An 18,812-nucleotide genomic window follows, 5' to 3' on the forward strand; every position below is an offset into this window, starting at 1 on the left:
GATGATGTCGCACATCTTCCATCTCAGAGAGAGCAATCTTCCTAGATCTCTCCCTGAAAGGTCGAGAGTCATGGAGTCTGATATTGTGCTCTACTCCTTTTGCACATCCCACATCCCACTCATGCAGTGAGAACACCTTGGATCTTTCACAAAGTTTCTTCCTCAGGCGATCTTTCCAGTCCTCGGACACTGGTGAATCTCCAAAGTCAAACTTTGCTGGGTCTATTGTGGGAACTTGAGTTTCACACTGGGGTTTTACAATCGACTCAGGCTCAAAGAGGTCTGCTATCTTTTGTCCTTGCTTCACAACAACATCACGACTCGTTTCATTAGCAATCAGTATAGTCACCCTTTCCTGGGCTTCAGCAGGTAGGGTTATGACTCCACTGGGGACCAGCACTCCTTCAGGGAGCTCTCCTCCCATCGGCTGCTCTATCATTGCTAACGTCCCTTTACTGCCTTTCAGACAGGTACTCATGACAAGCACTTCTTGCTCCGTCCTTGCAGGCACTACTAAGGGGGTCGTGCCCGCGTACTTCAGTGCCCCAAGCGGTAGCTCAGATGTCTCCCTTTTAGAGCTCTCAATTTTCCTATAGGCTTCAGCACAAAGCGTATGGATCATCAGGGTATTCAGGTACTGGTCCCCAGCCCGCCTTCTGCAGTAATCCGCGAGTACCTTGAAGAGACTGGAGTTGGTCCCTATCAGCACAGACATATCAGAGGTCCCTTTAGGGTCAGGGCATATTAAGGCAGCTGTGTCTACCTCTTCTCTTACCCCAGCAACCTCCTCTGGGAATTCCAGGTGCACTATGACATACCCTTGGTAGGGGTATTCATCCATGCTGAGGCCACACAGGCCAAGGCCAGTCAGTGGCTGTATAGGCAGGTGCCTAAGCATCTGCTGGTAGAATGACTGAAATATAATAGTCACTTGAGATCCAGTGTCAAGCACTGCTTTACACTCCACCCCTTCAATCCTCACCGTGACCTCTGCTCGAGGCCCTATCAGTCCTGCGGGGATCCCAGCTGGACAGTCTTTTCTGGGGGAATCTTCAAATCCTGCAGACCTGGGGGGTCCCCGTCCCCAGACCCTCTGGCAGCTACCGGATCTCTCCCAACTGATCCTCAGCTTTCCATACACCAAGGAGGGGTTTTCTTCATTACGGCACTTGGCAGCACTGTGTCCATCCTGACCACATCGGTAGCAGAAGAATTGACCTTTCCCCCTTCGCCTGGGTGGGATGGTGGCTCTAAGTGCGGGCTTCTCAATTGCCACCGGTTGAGGCTTCTTATTCCTGGAAGTCTTAACTTGGTCAATGGTACTTTGCAGCTCAGCTATCCGTTCCGTCAGGACCTGCATTTGTTGGGCAAGTTCCTCTCTGGTGCTCACCATCAGTACACTGGCCGCTTGCAGTGGTGTTGTGCTGGCTGGATCCGATGTTTGGGCTTCCCAAAACTCACTGGCAGCCTGCCTTTTTTCCTCCTCTCTGACCTCTTTCATCAGCTGGGAGTAACTTGGGGGATGTTCCCGTCGTTCTCTTAGCTGGAGATGAAGTAGAATCGGGTTCTGATACTGAGTTCCTCTTACAATTTGAGCCAGTCTGGTCTGATCCATCTGCTCAGCAGTCACTGCTCCCCTCATGACAGCTCTCTGAAGCAGTCTCTCCAGTCTCTGTATGTAGGCTGAAGCCTTCTCGCCCTTTTGTTGTCGGGAATTAAGGAACTTACAGTAGCTGTCTTCAGGGTCCTCTACGCTCCCAAAGTTGTGTTCAAGGGCCTCTAGGCAGTCCTTCACACTGACCCCAGGGTCAGTGAGCTTCAGGGTGCGAATCACATCTAATGCTGGGCCGCCAAGGCTCTCTATGAGGCATCTTCGCTTTTCAGCATCTGGTACGGCCCACTCTTGCAGCATTTCAGTGGTATGCTCTAACCAGGGTTCAAACTCCTCCTCCCCAGCAAATAATCTTAACTTACGACAAGAGTTTGACGCAGCATGGGACAGCACAACCTTTTCCAATGTTTGCTCCAGAGCTTTTCTCCAATCATCAGCCGAGGCTGCAGCCTCTGAGCTAGAAGCTGCTGAGCCGGGGCCCAACAAACCTGACAAATTAGCCATTATACAAACAGTAATTTCCTCAAAATATAAGCACAAACAAAAAAATATACAAATTGTTTTCCAATGTAGTGGATCACTCAACAGGTGCTTGCGAGGGGTACTGACCCAGGGATCCCGGACGAGCCCCCAAAAATGTAACCCTTCTGCCCATCAGAGTTGGCAGCAACAAGGGCCGGGTTCAATATCTAGGGGATCCATTCCAATAACAAAATGCAAACCGGCTCGAGCCCCCACCCAGTGACCTGGGACAAATATATACCACCCCCGCTGGGCGCCTCCAAGAGGCAATACTTCCCCTCTCGCAAGCACATAGTCTGAGTGTAGCAAAAAGCCTTTTAATAACAGAGAGAAACAATGTGGCATTATGTTGGGGAAACACCACCAACAGGATTCATAACACAACCCATGAGCAAAAAAAACCACCCCAAGCAAATTGGGGCATGCCCCTTTCCCTCGGGTTCTTGAGTCCCAGCACCCAAACGTCTCTTGAGTCCAGCAATCCACAAATCACCCAAAGTCCAAAAAGTCCAGCCCCAGAGTTCAAAAGTTCATCTGCATAGTGTTACTCCCCAGTCTGGCTAAAATGTGCCTGTGTGTGGGGGAAAGGGGTAAGGGGCACCTTACGTGTCCTGAAGCTGACTGCCCCACAGGGCTCTGCTCTGCTACGCTGTCTCACGAACGGCTCTGCTCCACCACGACCGGCTCTGCTCTGCACAGCTCGCCGTCTCACGAACAGCTCTGCTCAGCTCGCCGTCTCACGAACACACCGCTGTCTCACGGATGGCTCCGCTCCACCACGACCGGCTCCACTCCGCACAGCTCGCCGTCTCACGAACAGCTCTGCTCAGCTCGCCGTCTCACGAACACGCCGCTGTCTCACGAACGGCTCCGCTCCACCACGACCGGCTCTGCTCTGCACAGCTCGCTGTCTCACGAACGGCTCCGCTCTGCACAGCTTGCCGTCTCACGAACAGCTCTGCTCAGCTCGCCATCTCACGAACACACCGCTGTCTCACGGACTGCTCCGCTCCACCACGACCGGCTCTGCTCGGCACAGCTCGCTGTCTCACAAACAGCTCTGCTCAGCTCGCTGTCTCACGAACGGCTCCGCTCTGCACAGCTCGCTGTCTCACGAACAGCACCACTGCACGCTAGATCTTCCGGCTCCCCACTACTTGACACAGTGCTCAGTGATTTCAGCTCTTAGTGATTTCAGCTCTCAGTGATTTCAGCTCATAGTAGTGGGGGCCTTAGTGCTGGTGCACCATAAGGCCAACGTGAATGCAGCCCAGTACCTGTAGCAAGACTCTTAATAGACCCAAAATTAGCTCTGACATTCCACAGTGGAGAGAGACAGAGGTGCAATTGGTGCTTCAGGCCCTCACAAAGGGGCCCACACCACCAGGTACTAATACCTGTCTCAAGTCTCTCTCAATTCACACAGTTTTGGAACCCATGACCCTTGCCTAGCGAGTGCTACTCAGTTGATGGTGAGTCCCTCCATCATAACAAAAGGCCAAGTACAGTTCCAAGCACAGTTCCCATAATCAGGGTAATAACAATTTACTCTTCCCGCCCCAATAACAGACACTGGGGATCCCACAACAGCTGAAGTGACCATTTGGGCAGCTATGGCCTCAGTCTAGGCGGGGTGGGTGTGCCTATGCAAATGAGATCGGCCCCTGAAGTTTTTTTTTCGACAACTTGCCACACCTCACCACCAGATGTCAGGGTGGAGCTCATCCTGACACTGCTTACAGAAGTCCTGTGCAGACACCACCAGACAGATCTTAGCAGCCTTGATACAGGGACCTTGAAGGCAAGAGGAGAATTAAAGAGGGGAGCAGTCACACTTAATGCTGCCAAAAGGATTAAGAGGAATAAGGGTTTAAATCAGGGGTCAGCAACCTTTGAGAAGTGGAGTGCCAAGTCTTCATTAATTTAAGGTTTCTTGTGCCAGTAATAAATGTTACATTTACAGGGCCCCCCCAACGGAACCCCAGGCCGGCAGCAGGCTGAGCAGTGCCGGCAGCCAGGACCCCGGCTGGCAGGGGCCGGTGGACGGAACCCCAGACCAGCAGCGCGGGTGGCAGACAGAACCCCAGGCCGGCAGCAGGCTGAGCACCTCAGCGCGCTGCCGGTCTGGGGTTCTGTCTGCCGCCCGCGCTGCCGGTCTGGGGTCCCAGCCGCCGGCCCCGCTCATCCTGCTGCTGGCCTGGATGGACGGAAGCCCGGGCCGGCAGCCAGGACCCCGGTTGGCAAGGGCCAGTGGACGGAACCCCAGACCAACAGTGCGGGTTGCAGACGGAACCCCAGACCAGCAGCGGGCTGAGTGGCTCAGTGCGCTGCCGGCCTGGGTTCCGTCTGCTGCCCACGCTGCCGGTCTGGGGTCCCAGCTGCTGGCCCCGCTCATCCCGCTGCTGGCCTGGATGGACGGAACCCTGGGCTGGCAGCAGGCTGAGCGGGGCCGGCAGCCAGGACCCCAGTTGGCAAGGGCCAGTGGACGGACCCCAGACGAGCAGCTGGGACCCTTGCTGGCAGCAGAGTGCCACTAAAAATCAGCTCGCGTGCTGCCTTTGGCACATGTACCACAGGTTGCCGATCCCTGGTTTAAACAATTATATCCAGGAGGAAAGATATACTAGAAAGGCAGGAGTGGGATGAAATCCATGACAGACCTAAAATTGCTGGGATACTGAATTGCTTTTTAAAATCTGTCTTTAACAAGAAAAATAAAGAGGTCTGACAATTACTAAGAAGTAATGGAGACCTTTTAAATATGATAAACAGGTAATACCTTGGAAAATATGAACAGGTACAAATTAGTAGATCCAGATGAAATGCACTTTAGGATGTTTGGAGAATTGCTAAAAATTGACTGTGCTGCTAACAGATGTTGGACAACTGGGGAATTGCTATACTAGAGGATTGGAAAAAAGCTATGGGGGAATCAATTGTCAAAAAAAGAAAGAAGAATGATCCTGGCAATTACTATCTGGTAAGTCTTACTTCTGCCCCCAACAAAATTCCCATCCAAAAACTCCATTGACTTAAAGTTAAAGTTACTCAAGTGTATTTCCTCACAACAATGCAAACTCTTACAAGCAATGAAGCCATAAACTGAGGCAACAGTCACACTCAACACAAGACCGATCTCCAAGCATTAGATCACTATCATCATAATTCTATTACTTTTCCAGAATTTACCTCGGTGTTCTCAATCTCTCTCTCCTCCACTAAATTTTGTCCTCTCTCTTACTCGTACCTTTATCCCGAGCAGACGCCTTTGTCTGACCTAAGAGCTTCTCTGCTGCCATCAACTCTCCCCCAGATCCTAGTTTAAATAATCCCCTCAAATCTTGCTATGTGGAGGCAATGGGTTGAATGCTAGGAAGATGAGACGTAAGAATACTGGAACTGAAGCTAGGGATTTCTGTGTGTGGACACTGAGTGGGTTGAATAGTGAAGAGGTGATGAGGGGGAGAGGAAATTAATGTTTAATTAAAAAGAACATAAGAACGGCCATATTGGATTAGACCAATGGTCCATCTAGCCCAGTATCCTGCCTTCCCAGAGCAGCCAGTGCCAGGTGCTTCAGAGGGAATGAACAGAACAGGGCAATTATCGAGTGATCCGTCTCCTGGTGTCCACACCCAGCTTCTGGCACTCAGAGGCAAGGGACACTCAGAGCGTTGGGTCCCTGACCATCTTGGCTAATACCCATTGGTGCACAGGTGGCAACTTTTTTCTGCACCAGTGGGAGCTCGCGCACCCTCCCCGCCCCTGGCCCCACTCCTGGCCCTACTCCACCCCTGTCCCAAAGTCCCCGCCCTAACTCCGCCCCTCCTGCCCCTATTGGACCCCTCACCAAATCCCCACCCAGGCCCCGCCTCCTCCCCCAAGCGCGCTGTGTTCTGCCCCCCGCCCCAGACTTGCCACGGGAAACAGCTATTCCGCGGCGCAAGAGCTGGGAGTGAGTGGGGAGAAGCAGCGCGCTCAGGGGAGGAGGCGGAGTGGAAGCGAGCTTGGGTGGGAGGGCGGGGAGCTGCTGGTGGGTGCAGAGCACCCACCAATTTTTCCCCATGGGTGCTCCAGCCCCGGAGCACCCACAGAGTCGGCACCTATGCATGGGTGGACCTATCCTCCATGAAATTATCTAATTTTTTTTTAACCCAGTAACAGTTTTGGCCTTCACAGCATCCCCTGACAATGAGTTCTACAAGTTGACTGTGCGTTGTGTGACGAAGTACTTCTTTTTGTTTGTTTTTAGCCTGCTGCCTATTAATTTCATTGGGTGACCGCTGGTTCTTGTGTTACAAGAACAACCTTGTAGCTAATGAACTGAAAGTCTCATCTCTCCTCTGTTGCTGTGTGAAAGATCCACACAAATGATAACGCAAACTGACAAATTAAAGGATCCAATCCTTCAAGCAGTTACTGCCAGGCCTAGTGCAAGGTAGCATGAGTAGGACCACTTGAAATCAGTGGACCTGATCCTCTGTTGCCCTACACTTTTATTAATTAATTATTATTATTATTACTAATCATCGTCATCATAGTGCCAGGAAATCCCAGTCATGAACCAGGACCCAACTATGTTAGGTGCTGTACAAACACAGAACAAAAATACAGTCCCTGACCCAAAGAGTTTACAGTCTATACAAACTGAATGCAAAGTGGGGGTAGAGGAGGTGATAGAATGCTAGCATGGTGATTTTATAGTATGTTACACCCGCTTCACATTCAGTTTGCACAGGTGTAAATGATTGCATAGATACAGGGCAGCAGAGAACCAGGCCCATGTTGCTACTAGGCCTGGCAGTAAATGGCTGCAGGCTCAGACCCTGATTGACTATACAGAGAATCAGTGAAATTGACTGTACCCATAGTGCAGTCAAATGCACAAAATAAACAATCTGAAATCACAGAGAAAATATTTATTTTACTCTTTCATTTCTAGGAATTTTATGGGTCACTTATAATAAAACTAGGTAAGACTAGAGGTCAGCACCACCATGTTGTGCGACAGACACTTGACAAAATTACCGGACTTAGTGATGGACATTGGCGGGGGGTTATGTCATTCAATCATTCAACCCGTAAAATAGCGCACATAATTTTCCACACTGAAAAAAACCAGTAACCTAGCTAGCTAGCTAATAATAATAACAATAATAATAATAATAATAAATTCATTGAGATTTTTAGCTGAAAGGTGCTGTACAAGTAAAAAGTATTATTATTTAAAATAAGCAATTACTCTCCTCTGTGACTTCAAGATCTGTTTCAAGGCATAGCAAGAGCCTGGATGTATTCAATGTATAATTTGTTATATAAATTATTTTATTACTGGATTAATTGCCTAGTTACTTGGCTTTCTTCCTGAAATGACACAATTGTGATGAATTGTTTGTTAGAAATACATATACATCATGGCAGAGCAAGGGACAGCTAGAAAAATACAATTGCTAGCTTTTAATATTTAATATTCTGTATTCAAATGATGTTAGCAGTTTATCTAAAATTGCCAATCGCAAAAGGCTGTGAGTTCAAAGGAAGCTACCCTGTTTAGCACAGTGCAGTCTTCTGAAAGCTTACTTAGAACGGGGTTCTGATTGTAGATGAAGTGGTGAGCTGTATTAGAAAAGAAAAAAGGCTTAATGGAGATCTGGTGTGTGGCACCCTAGCCATAGAATAATACAAGTAATAAATAATAATAATCCTGGAAACCAGCCTGCAAATAATTTTACTCATGTTGAATTAAATGGAACTACACAAATGAGTAAAATTACTCACGAGTAAATGTTGGCAGAATTGGGCCCAAAGTTTTTCTAATGAAAATCTGCATTCCTGAGTTTTTTGGGTGGGAACCATGAAACCAATGAAAGTTAACACGACTGGTTAAACTTTGGAGCCCAGCACCAGAAATTGCAAACCAATTGCCACTTGTTTTTTAAGGCTGGATAAGGAAAAGAATTTCATCGTTGAATGTTAATCAAAATAATATTTAATGTGTATAGTCTAAAGTTGCCCTTGGGTTATTGAATCATTATTTACAACGGAGCAGAACCTGGTTTCTATTGAGTTCACTTAGGACCTGATCCAAAGTCCACTAAAATCAGTGGGTAACCTTCCATAAACTTCAAGGGGCTTTGGGGTCAGGCTCTAAGTGCTGAAGACAATTCTTAGTGCTATAGCATCTGCAAGCAGCAAACTTAGACATACCAGACTCTTTACAGGTGATGTGATTCCTTTTCCTTATTTTAACAACACAATTACATTCTAACTTATTTTCTGGTTTAAAAATCAATTAAAGCATTTTTAAAAATGCATATTTAGCATTAATCCCATCCAAACCCCACTATCCAACTGAGCTTCATGGAGAAATGTGTGACTAAAGCTGCACAATCCTCACTCTAAATTCACCTCGGGCAGCTCCCCATCCCTGCTGTTGCTGGTGGAGGAGTGGCCAGGCAGCTCTGCAGGCACACTGCCTCCGTCTGCAGGCTCCGCCCCCCGCCTCGCTCCCATTAGCCACAGTTCCCGGCCAAATTGCTGGGAGACGCAAAGTCAACGCTCGGGGACGGGGGACGGAGGCAGCGGGCAGAGCTGCCTATCCATGCCTCTGCCAGCAACAGCAGGGTCAGAGAGCCACTTGTGGGGAGCCACCCGAGGTGAGCGCCCCCCACTGACCTCAAAATTTTTTACCATGGACACTTGTGTCCATGTATGGACACATTGCCAACCCCTGGTTAAAACTGTTTCAGACAGAAGGTGTGGTTTTTATTTCTATTTTTTAAAATGATGATGTTGTGACAGATTGAATCACAGAAACCGCCTTGGGACTGCCAACTGATGTGCCGAGACTACCTCTGAGCCTGTTTTCCCTGGCAGCTTGGGACTTCAGTGCCCTGCCTGGTTTGAGCCAGACACACTAGTCTGCTACAAACACAGACCCAGATTTCAACAACATCCCCCACATGCTTCAGGCTTAACTGAAAACAGCTTAAGAAGTGTTCCTGTCTCCAACTTTCAGATGCCCAGCTCCCAGTGGGGTCCAAACCCCAAATAAATCCGTTTTACCCTGTATAAAGCTTATACCGCATAAACTCATAAATTGTTCACCCTCTATAACACTGATAGAGAGATATGCACAGCTGTTTCTCCCCCCCCCCCCAGTATTAATACATACTCTGGATTAATTAATAAGTAAAAAGTGATTTTATTAAATACAAAAAGTAGGATTTAAGTGGTTCCAACAGACAGAACAAGGTACATTACCAAACAAAATAAAATAAAACATGCAAGTCTATGCCTAATACAGTAAGAAAGTGATTACAGCTGAAATCTCACCCTCAGGGATGTTCCAGTAAGCTTCTCTTACAGACTAACCTCTTTCTAGTCTGGGTCCAGCAATCACTCATACCCCTGTGGTTACTGTCCTTTTTTCCAGTTTCTTTCAAGAATCCTTTGGGGGTGGAGAGGCTATCTCTTGAGCCAGCTGAAGACCAAATGGAGGAGTCTCCCAGGGGCTTAAATAGACTTTCTCTTGTGGGTGGAGACCCCCTCCTCTCGCCTACCCAGAATCCAGTTCCAAGATGGAGTTTTGGAGTCACATGGGCAAGTCACATGTCCATGCATGACTGAGTTCCTTACTAGCCAGGCCACATTCCTGGGAAAGCTCAGGTGTGGATTGGCGTCTCTAAGTTCATTGTTAGCTTAAGTGTTTCTTGATTGGGCACTTACTGAGAATAGTCTTTTCTCAGGAAGCTGACCAACTGCTTCACTGAGGCTACTTAAAATAAAACAAGAACATAGCCAATATTCATAGCTTCGAATACAAAAATGATACATGCATACAAATAGGATGAATATATCCAGTAGATCATAACCTTTGCAGAGATATGTTACATGGCATATCTAGCATAAAACATATTCCAGTTATGTCATATTTACTTTCATAAGCATATTTCCATAAAGTATTATGGGGTGCAACGTCACAGATGTTTCTTCTAAAAAGGAAACTATATGGTGATTTGCAGGAAACATTTCCTAAGGGTGAAATTTCAGATTATGGCGTAGTATCCTTGCCAAGAGAAAGCCCAGGTCCATCACTTGGGTTATTTAGAACTAGGTCTGAATTAAGCTCTAGAACAGAATAGTCTTCAGGGAAGAATCTGGCTCTGCTCCCACTAGGATAGACTAGATGGGACATGATAGATAATTTACATCTCTAACTTTTCTAAGCAAAGATGATCCTCAGTACTATGATGGGGAAATATTTGTGGGCAGACTGAACTACAGGAAGTGGGAAGAGGGTTTACCACAATCTCTGCTAATTTCTTGCATTTGTGGCCCTCCCCTGACCACCTGAGGGCTGGAGTCTTTAGGACAGTTATACTAGCTTTCATTTTCTTCTGGCTTCTCTGCATTAAATTAAATTTTGAGCTCCACATTACCAGTTTATCCAGTGTACCAAAACTTCCCCAGAAAATTTTCTGGTTGTAAAGTGTGTCTAGTAGGAGCAGGTTGAAATCACCGCCCATGCTCTGATATCATTACATTGCTTATCCAGAGTGACTTTCACTTACAGTTAGCTACCTGCTGCGGAGACTATCCATACTAGAGCTGTGTGGATAACTAATTGATTTGTCAGTTTGGTGAGTAAACCAGAAAAAAAATCATTTTGTATTGACCCCAAACAATTTTTTTTAAACAAAACAATTCTTAAAAAGTTCAGTTTGACCCCAAATAAAATGTTTTATTCTCAATTTTTTTTAACTTATAACAATTTTTAAATAAAATTCTAAACAAAAAGTTGTTTCAAATCAAAAAGTAAAAACATTTTTGGACTTTTTGGGGATTTTTTTTTAACTGAAACAAGTCAGCCAGTTCAACACAAATTCACAAAATGTTTTGGTCAATCAGAGTCTGCCTTTGGTGAAAAAAAGTTTCATCTGAAAAATTTCACCTAGCTCCAGTCCAGACAGAATCCCACAGCGCTTGCCTGTGCCTCCACACTGCACTGCACAGAGAGCATAGGCTACAGTACACTGACCCTCTCCGATGTGTGGGGTCAGCCTCTGCAAGATCTTGACAGTGTATGACTCAAAGGCAGTCAAAGCATGAGAAGACGAATCCAAGATAGTGTTTTGGGCTCATCAGCATCTAGAGCCTCCTGCCTCTGGCCAGAAAAGAGAATGGACCCAGGCAATAGGGAGCAGCAAGTTGCCCTGATTAACTGTAGAGCTTTGCTTCCTGAGGGAACAGATGGATGTCCTACAACCACAGTAACTGTCTGTTTACTTCCTATTTTCTCTGTCCCCCCTTCTTCACTATCTCTTGCTGCATAGGAGCCTAGTGGACACACAGAAGCAGATGGTACGAGACCAGTGGTGTCAGCTAAGGAGGAAAGAGTCACGGCAGAAGAAGGAGAAGCACAAGAGTGAGCGAGTGCTGCAGACTTTCAAGAGTGCTGTGGAAATGGTCACATCACGCAGTTCCCTGGTGATGTGCTCTGGCCAGAAGCCACTGGCACTGCCCATGTCTGACCCTGCCCACTTTTCAACCACTTCTCTCAGCTCATGGTGCCAACCAGCCACCACCAGGGAATCCACAAGCAGCCAGAACTCTGCTGAGCCAGCATTCAGTGAGCAAAAGGGCCCCTCCAACCATCAGCTGTCCCAGAGTGAACCACATTCTGCCTCACGGGGCATTCAACCTCTGACCTGGAAGTGAAATTCTAGTCCCAGCCCAAGCTCAGCATCTCAGAAGCCCAAACCCACTCCCAGTACAGCATAGCAACCTCTGACCTGGAAACATACTCCAAGGCCCAGTCTAGTGACAATGCCACTTCTTACAGGGTGATGCCACGGGAGACCAGAAGTTCTGTTCATGAGTCCCACTACTTGGCCAGGAACTGCCATGCTGCCTTATCACCACAGAAGCATGGGCACAGTGCTAAGTCATCCAAATGACAAGACTGAGGTGATGGGAAATGACCAGCCCAACAAGGGGTCAGGGAAATGGTGATGGGAGTCTCAGTGGGTGATAGTACATAGGGATGTGTGTGGTTTATTTCCTGATAACAAACCCATCCCCTTTCTTTTATCCCCTTTTCACTGCAGTTCATCTGTGCTGTGCTACAGAAATGCCCTACCTAACCAAATGCAAGCTACTAAAATTCACACCTCTCACACACTCAGGTGAGGGGAAATAATACCCAGCATCGTAAGGGACAGTGGAACTCCACATTCTAGCTCACGGTCACCTGGAAGCTGAAGTGATGACAAAACAAAGGTGAACCTGGGGTTCAGGCAGTCAGATACCACTGTGATGAGCACAGTGTAAATGCTTTGATGAACAAGTTAGATGGAATAGGTAAGCATGCTTCACAATCTCAAGTGCTGGGTGAGCTGTTGGTACCCTGGGTTTGCTCCCCTAGTTAGAGTGTTGTAGTGACAGTGCCTTGGATTACAGTGCTCCCTGGGTTAGAGTGCTGGATGGTTAGGAGTGTCCTGGGTGTGCTCCCCTTGAATGCTAGGTGATTTCAGGTACCTCAAGTGGATGTGATTGTTGGTTGGGATGTGGGTGCCCTGCATGTGCTCATTTGGTGGGAATGAGGGTACCTTCGATGTGCTCTCCTTGCTCCCCGATTAAGGACAGGGATTGTTCAGAACACTCCTACTGGATGTAACAATGAGTAATGGGATGCAGTCAAGAAAAAGAAAATTTAAGTTACATAGCAGTGCAAACTTCCTAACAGTGAAATGTATTAGTGATTCTCAACCTTGGGACTGAGACCGAGGCTGGGGCCCAAAGATGCTTTCATTGTGAGGGGAGTCACAAAACTGCAAAATTTAAACTGGCATTAAAAAACTGGTCTGTAGCCGTTGTGGTTGCAAAGAACATCAGACTGGCCATGCTGGGTCAGACCAATGGTTCATCTAGCCCAGGATCCTGTCTTATAGAATCATAGAATCATAGAATATCAGGGTTGGAAGGGACCTCAGGAGGTCATCTAGTCCAACCCCCTGCTCAAAGCAGGACCAATCCCCAATCAAATCATCCCAGCCAGGGCTTTGTCAAGCCTGACCTTAAAAACTTCCAAGGAAGGAGATTCTACCACCTCCCTAGGTAATGCATTCCAGTGTTTCACCACCCTCCTAGTGAAAAAGTTTTTCCTAATATCCAACCTAAACCTCCCCCACTGCAACTTGAGACCATTACTCCTTGTCCTGTCCTCTTCTACCACTGAGAATAGTCTAGAACCATCCTCTCTGGAACCACCTCTCAGGTAGTTGAAAGCAGCTATCAAATCCCCCCTCATTCTTCTCTTCTGCAGACTAAACAATCCCAGTTCCCTCAGCCTCTCCTCATAAGTCATGTGTTCCAGACCCCTAATCATTTTTGTTGCCCTTCGCTGGAATCTCTCCAATTTATCCACATCCTTCTTGTAGTGTGGGGCCCAAAACTGGACACAGTACTCCAGATGAGGCCTCACCAATGTCGAATAGAGGGGGACGATCACGTCCCTCGATCTGCTGGCTATGCCCCTACTTATACATCCCAAAATGCCATTGGCCTTCTTGGCAACAAGGGCACACTGCTGACTCATGTCCAGCTTCTCGTCCACTGTAACCCCTAGGTCCTTTTCCGCAGAACTGCTGCCTAGCCATTCGGTCCCTAGTCTGTAGCTGTGCATTGGGTTCTTCCGTCCTAAGTGCAGGACCCTGCACTTATCCTTATTGAACCTCATCAGGTTTCTTTTGGCCCAATCCTCCAATTTGTCTAGGTCCCTCTGTATCCTATCCCTGCCCTCCAGCGTATCTACCACTCCTCCCAGTTTAGTATCATCCGCAAATTTGCTGAGAGTGCAATCCACACCATCCTCCAGATCATTTATGAAGATATTGAACAAAACCGGCCCCAGGACCGACCCCTGGGGCCCTGTCTTCTGGCAGTGGCTTGTGCCAGGTGCTTCAGAAGGAATAAACAGAACAGGGCAATTATTGAGTGATCCATCCCCTGTTGTCCAGTCCCAGCTTCTGGCAGTTAGAAGCTTGTTGTTGTTGTTGTTCATCCTTAGAGTTCGAAGATGACTATGACATAACTGGTTGGTTTGGTTTCAGTGAACACATGCGTGGCTGATCAGGCCAATTTGAGCTTTGAACTGCCTGTGGCAAATTAAACAATAGATGCTGCTATGCGTTGCTTGATTAATAGCAGATGTGCTGCTATTGTGAGATTTATACTGCTGGTGCTTCTGCTCTGCCTCAGCAGTTCTCCTCTGCTCATAGACTGTAGCACCAGCATGGATGAGGCTGTGCCAGGTAGCACGATCAAGAGTGAGATCTTCCCAAAACTCTGGGTCAGTGTTGAACCACCCCAAGAACAACTTGAGGGAGTCCTTGAAACATTTCTTTTGGCCTCCCTGAGAGCACTTTCCCTCCTTTAGCTCACCATAAAAGATCTTCTTTGGCAGTTGCTCATCTGACATTTTGGTGACATGGCTTCCCCATCTCATCTGTGATTTCATCAACAGAGTATGGATGCTTGGAATGTCTGCCCATATGAGAACCTCAGTATCTGGGGCCTTATCTTGCCATCTTATCCTCATCAGTTTCCTCAGACAGCCCATGTAAAAGTGATTCAGCTTCATAGCATTGTGGCTGTACACCATCCAGGTTTCTCATGCATACATCAAAGTTGGCAATATGATGTCTTTGTAGACCTTCAGATTTGTTTGTTGACTAATGCCTCTGTGCTCCCACACATGTGCATGTAGTCTGCCAAAGGCCACACTTGCTTTGGCAATTCTGGCATTGATTTCATCATCAGTGTGAACTGCACACAGTGTACTGCTGAGGTAGGTGAACTTGTCCACTGCCTGGCGGGTTTGGCCATTCCCTGTGATAGTAGGCTATATATAAGGCTTTCCTGGTGCAGGCTGGTACATCACGTCTGTCTTGATGTTGATTATAAGACCAAAGTTGTGACAAGCTGAAGAGAAATGGTCCATACTCTGCTGCATGTCAGACTCAGATCTGGTCATCCACAATGCGAGCAAGAATGCCATCATGGAATTGACGAACCATTGTGATTAATTTATCTGGGCAACCGAATTTTGCCATGATCTTCCAAAGGCCCTCCTGACTGATTGTATCAAATGCTTTTGTCAGGTCAATGAAAGTCATATACAGGTTGGAGTTCTGTTCCTGGCATTTCTCCTGAAGATGAAAAGCTGCAAACCCCATTTCTATAGTCCCGAGTCCTTTTCTGAAGCCATGCTAACTCTCAGGCAGGAGCTCTTGTTCAATGTGTTGCATAAGGTGATTCAGCAGAATTCTGTCAAGAATTTTGTCAGCTACTGCCAACAGGGAGATGCCCCAATAGTTGTAGGATTGTCTGTTGCCTTTCTGCTTGTACAAGTGGACGATGGATGCATCCTTGTACTCCTGCGATATAGTTCCTTGAGTCCACATTGATTGGAAAAATTCAGTCAGTTTCAGAGCCATGTGTGAGCCTCTGGCCTTGTAGACTTCAGCTAGTATAGCATCTGCTCCAGGTGCTTTGCCATTTGACAGCAGGTTAATTGCTTTCACAGTTTCAATCAGCATTGGGGGATCAGCAAGAGATATGTTGATATCAATCTGGGGCAGTCGATCATTTGCCTCTTCACTAATAGATGACGGTTGATTCAGGATGTGGTTAAAGTGTTCTGCTCACCTTTTCAGTATCTTTTATTATCAGAGAGCAGTGTGGTGCCATCAGCACTCAGTATTGGAGATGTTCCTGATGACTGTGGCCCGTAGATTGCCCTCAGAGCATCACAGAAGTTTTTCATGTCATTCCTGTCTAGGTAGGATTGCATCTCATCTGTCTTGTTGCTTAGCCATGAGGTTTGCATCTTTCTAAGTTTGCATTGGACAGGCCTCTTGATGTTGTTGAAGGCTGGCTTCTTAGATGTTGAAGTGCTGTCTTCTAAACAGGCTTTATGGAACTGATGTTTCTCGTTCAATAGTTCCCCTGTGTCAGTATCGTTTTCATCAAACCAATCTTGATGTTTACGTGTGATGGAACAGAGGGTATTGGATGCAGTCGAGTATACAGAGTCTCTAAAAGATGCCCAATTTTTCTAAATGTTATTAGAGTTTGCAACAATTGTAACAAGTTGGTTGTGCAGTTCTTCAGGAAAAGCTAGTTTCACATTCTGCTGTTTCAGTTTGGAGACATTAAGTTTTTAGTTGTTTTTTTACCTTGTGGTTGCCTACTAGGATGTATCCCAATATTCAGCTTGGAGATTTTGAGCCTGGGATCAGTCTAGCATTCGGCACTTCTCATAGCTTTTGTCATTCAAACACCATGTGTGTCTCTTCTCTTGATGATGAGGCAGTCAGTGAGATGCCAGTGCTTGAAGAATAGATGCATCCAAGATGTCTTGTTGTGGTTTGACAAACAGAAGACTGTTGGTGTCGAGGAGGTCATGTTCAGCACATTTTCTCAGCAGGAGGAGCACATTGCTGTTGCATTTTTCAAGACCATTTTTTCCAATAATGCCTGGCCATGCCAGATAATCTACGCCAACTCTACATTGAAGTCACCAAGGATGATGAGCTTGTCTGCCTTCGGCACTTCTGCAATAAGAAACCCCAGGTCTTCGTAAAATTTGTCCTTGATCACATCTGGGTTCATCATGGTGGGTGCATAGGATGATAGTTGCACATCTTTTTCCAAACAGCGGGAGTCTCATTAGCATGAAAAATGTGTAAGCTTGCTAACTAGCTGTGTTTTGATGGCAAACCCAACACCAGCTTCACATTGCTCTTCTTTACTATGGCCACTCCAGAAAAAGATATATCTGGCTCCTTTTTCAGTGAGTTGTCCTTCTTCAGCTAGGTGAGTTTCACTCAGGGCTGCTATCTGGATGTTGCATCTGGCCAGTTCTCTACCAACTAGAGCAGTTCTTCTCTCTGGTCTATCTGCTACTATGCAGTCCACTAATGTGTGCGCAATCCAAGCATCGATGGTGGGTGGTGTCACCTTTGTCTTTTTTGTCTTTTTGTGTGGTTTTCAACCACTATAGCACAATTCCCATTGGCCATGGTATGCTGAGCAGGGTTAAGGTGAAGCAGACAATGTTTAGGGCACCTTTTTTAGCCCCTTTCTCATACTATGGAGGGGAGCAGTGTGATCCTAAATAGGACTGCTCGGTCACCCAAGGGGCTGCCAAACTCCATTGTTGCTTCAGTCCAGTGAAAAGCGAGCCTATGCCCTGAGCCACCTATGTGCAAGTCTGTAGCTACAGCTTCCAGTGTATCCATGCCTGCTGCTTTGCTGCTCACTTATCACCACATTATGTGAGGTGGGGATGAGTAGTTGATATCATGACTAGCGCGTGAATTGGATTTAAGTGAGGGAAAATTGCAGAGAGTCACTCTCACTCTCTCATCCAGACCTGTCTCAATCCAATGGCATGACAATGTTGTGATGTCTGGAGACAAATCTGGATGCAGTGGATGTCCATCAGGACCTACTGCACCCAAATGGATGGCCTGGGCTGTCCACACAGTTCTTGCCATATACCTTCAAGCTGGGGAGATGAGAATATCTGCTTAACTGCCTGGTCCACCAGAGAGAACTTCCCAGGGGAAGCCAGGTATAGCTGTCCACTCTGGTACACAGTCACAGGTAGTACCATCTACTGTTACTTATGGTCTTGTCTTGAAAAGTCTGGACCATGCTTTGTCTGGAACCTCACCTCAGACCTGTGGTGATCTGGTAGAGCAAGGGTGGCCCTACCTGAAGTACAAGACTCTGGATGATGTAGTTCTGAGGGTCACTGAGACACACCAGCCTCTCCAATGCAACAAGGTAATGGTTAGGGGCTTAGGATACCCAGAGCATGGGGTTGCATCCCTGATCATCTTGGCCAATAGCCATTGATGGACCTCTGCTCCAACATTTGAATGTAAATTGCTGCAGAAACTGGGTTTATTGAATATGCAGCTTGTTCCCACAGAAACGTGTAGGGAGAAAATATTTATAAAAGGGTAAACTAAAATATATGTACCTGCATGCAAGCTTTGCTAATTTAGGGTCAGGTCCTGGCCCCATGGCAAAACTCCTATTGACTTCAGTGGCACTGGGATTGGGCCCTAAAGTCAATGGCACTTCCCATAGTCCTCTGTATTTTTTTTGGAAAAACATTAAACTTTTGTTCAAACTTTGAAACAAGCTTGAAATAATTGTACTTATTTCTTTGTGAATTTTTACACCTATATTGACTTTTGAGCAGATCTCTATTTTTTGTCCACGGCGTATGCTACAATGAACTTAATAATACAACATGTACTGATCTTTTGGGCTGAAACAGTATGAAGGATTAGAATCATAGAGTTTAAGGCAAGAAAGGACCACCAGATCATCTAGATTCTGGGATATGGGCTCACAGGAGACAAAATAAGAGGATGGTTTGGAGACCAAAGGTGGAAAATAGTTGAAAAACCGTGTATTGGTCTGTAGACTTGTCTTGTCGAGGAAAGTGACAGAAGTCTCAGAATCTGGGATTTTTAAAGATGGATTAGACAGAGCCTAGAGAATAACATGTAAGGAACATTGCTGCTCTTACCCAAGCAGGGAATGGGTGGTGGTGAAGGATTGGGGTAATGGAAAGATGGGAGCTACTAGGTAATAT

At 46.7% G+C, this 18,812-nt stretch overlaps 1 protein-coding gene across 1 annotated transcript in view; it reads left to right on the top strand.

The window, feature by feature from the left end:
• The window catches only part of LRRC74A (leucine rich repeat containing 74A), a 38,562-nt gene extending 26,469 nt beyond the window's left edge, over positions 1 to 12,093 (top strand). Inside the window, 2 exon segments of the mRNA XM_037898614.2 lie at positions 11,470 to 11,828; positions 11,831 to 12,093. Coding sequence (XP_037754542.2) covers positions 11,470 to 11,828; positions 11,831 to 12,093 — 622 coding nt within the window.
• Positions 12,094 to 18,812: the final 6,719 nt, after the last annotated feature.

Source organism: Chelonia mydas, chromosome 6 (genome assembly GCF_015237465.2).
Source record: "Chelonia mydas isolate rCheMyd1 chromosome 6, rCheMyd1.pri.v2, whole genome shotgun sequence".
Taxonomy (NCBI): domain Eukaryota; kingdom Metazoa; phylum Chordata; order Testudines; family Cheloniidae; genus Chelonia; species Chelonia mydas.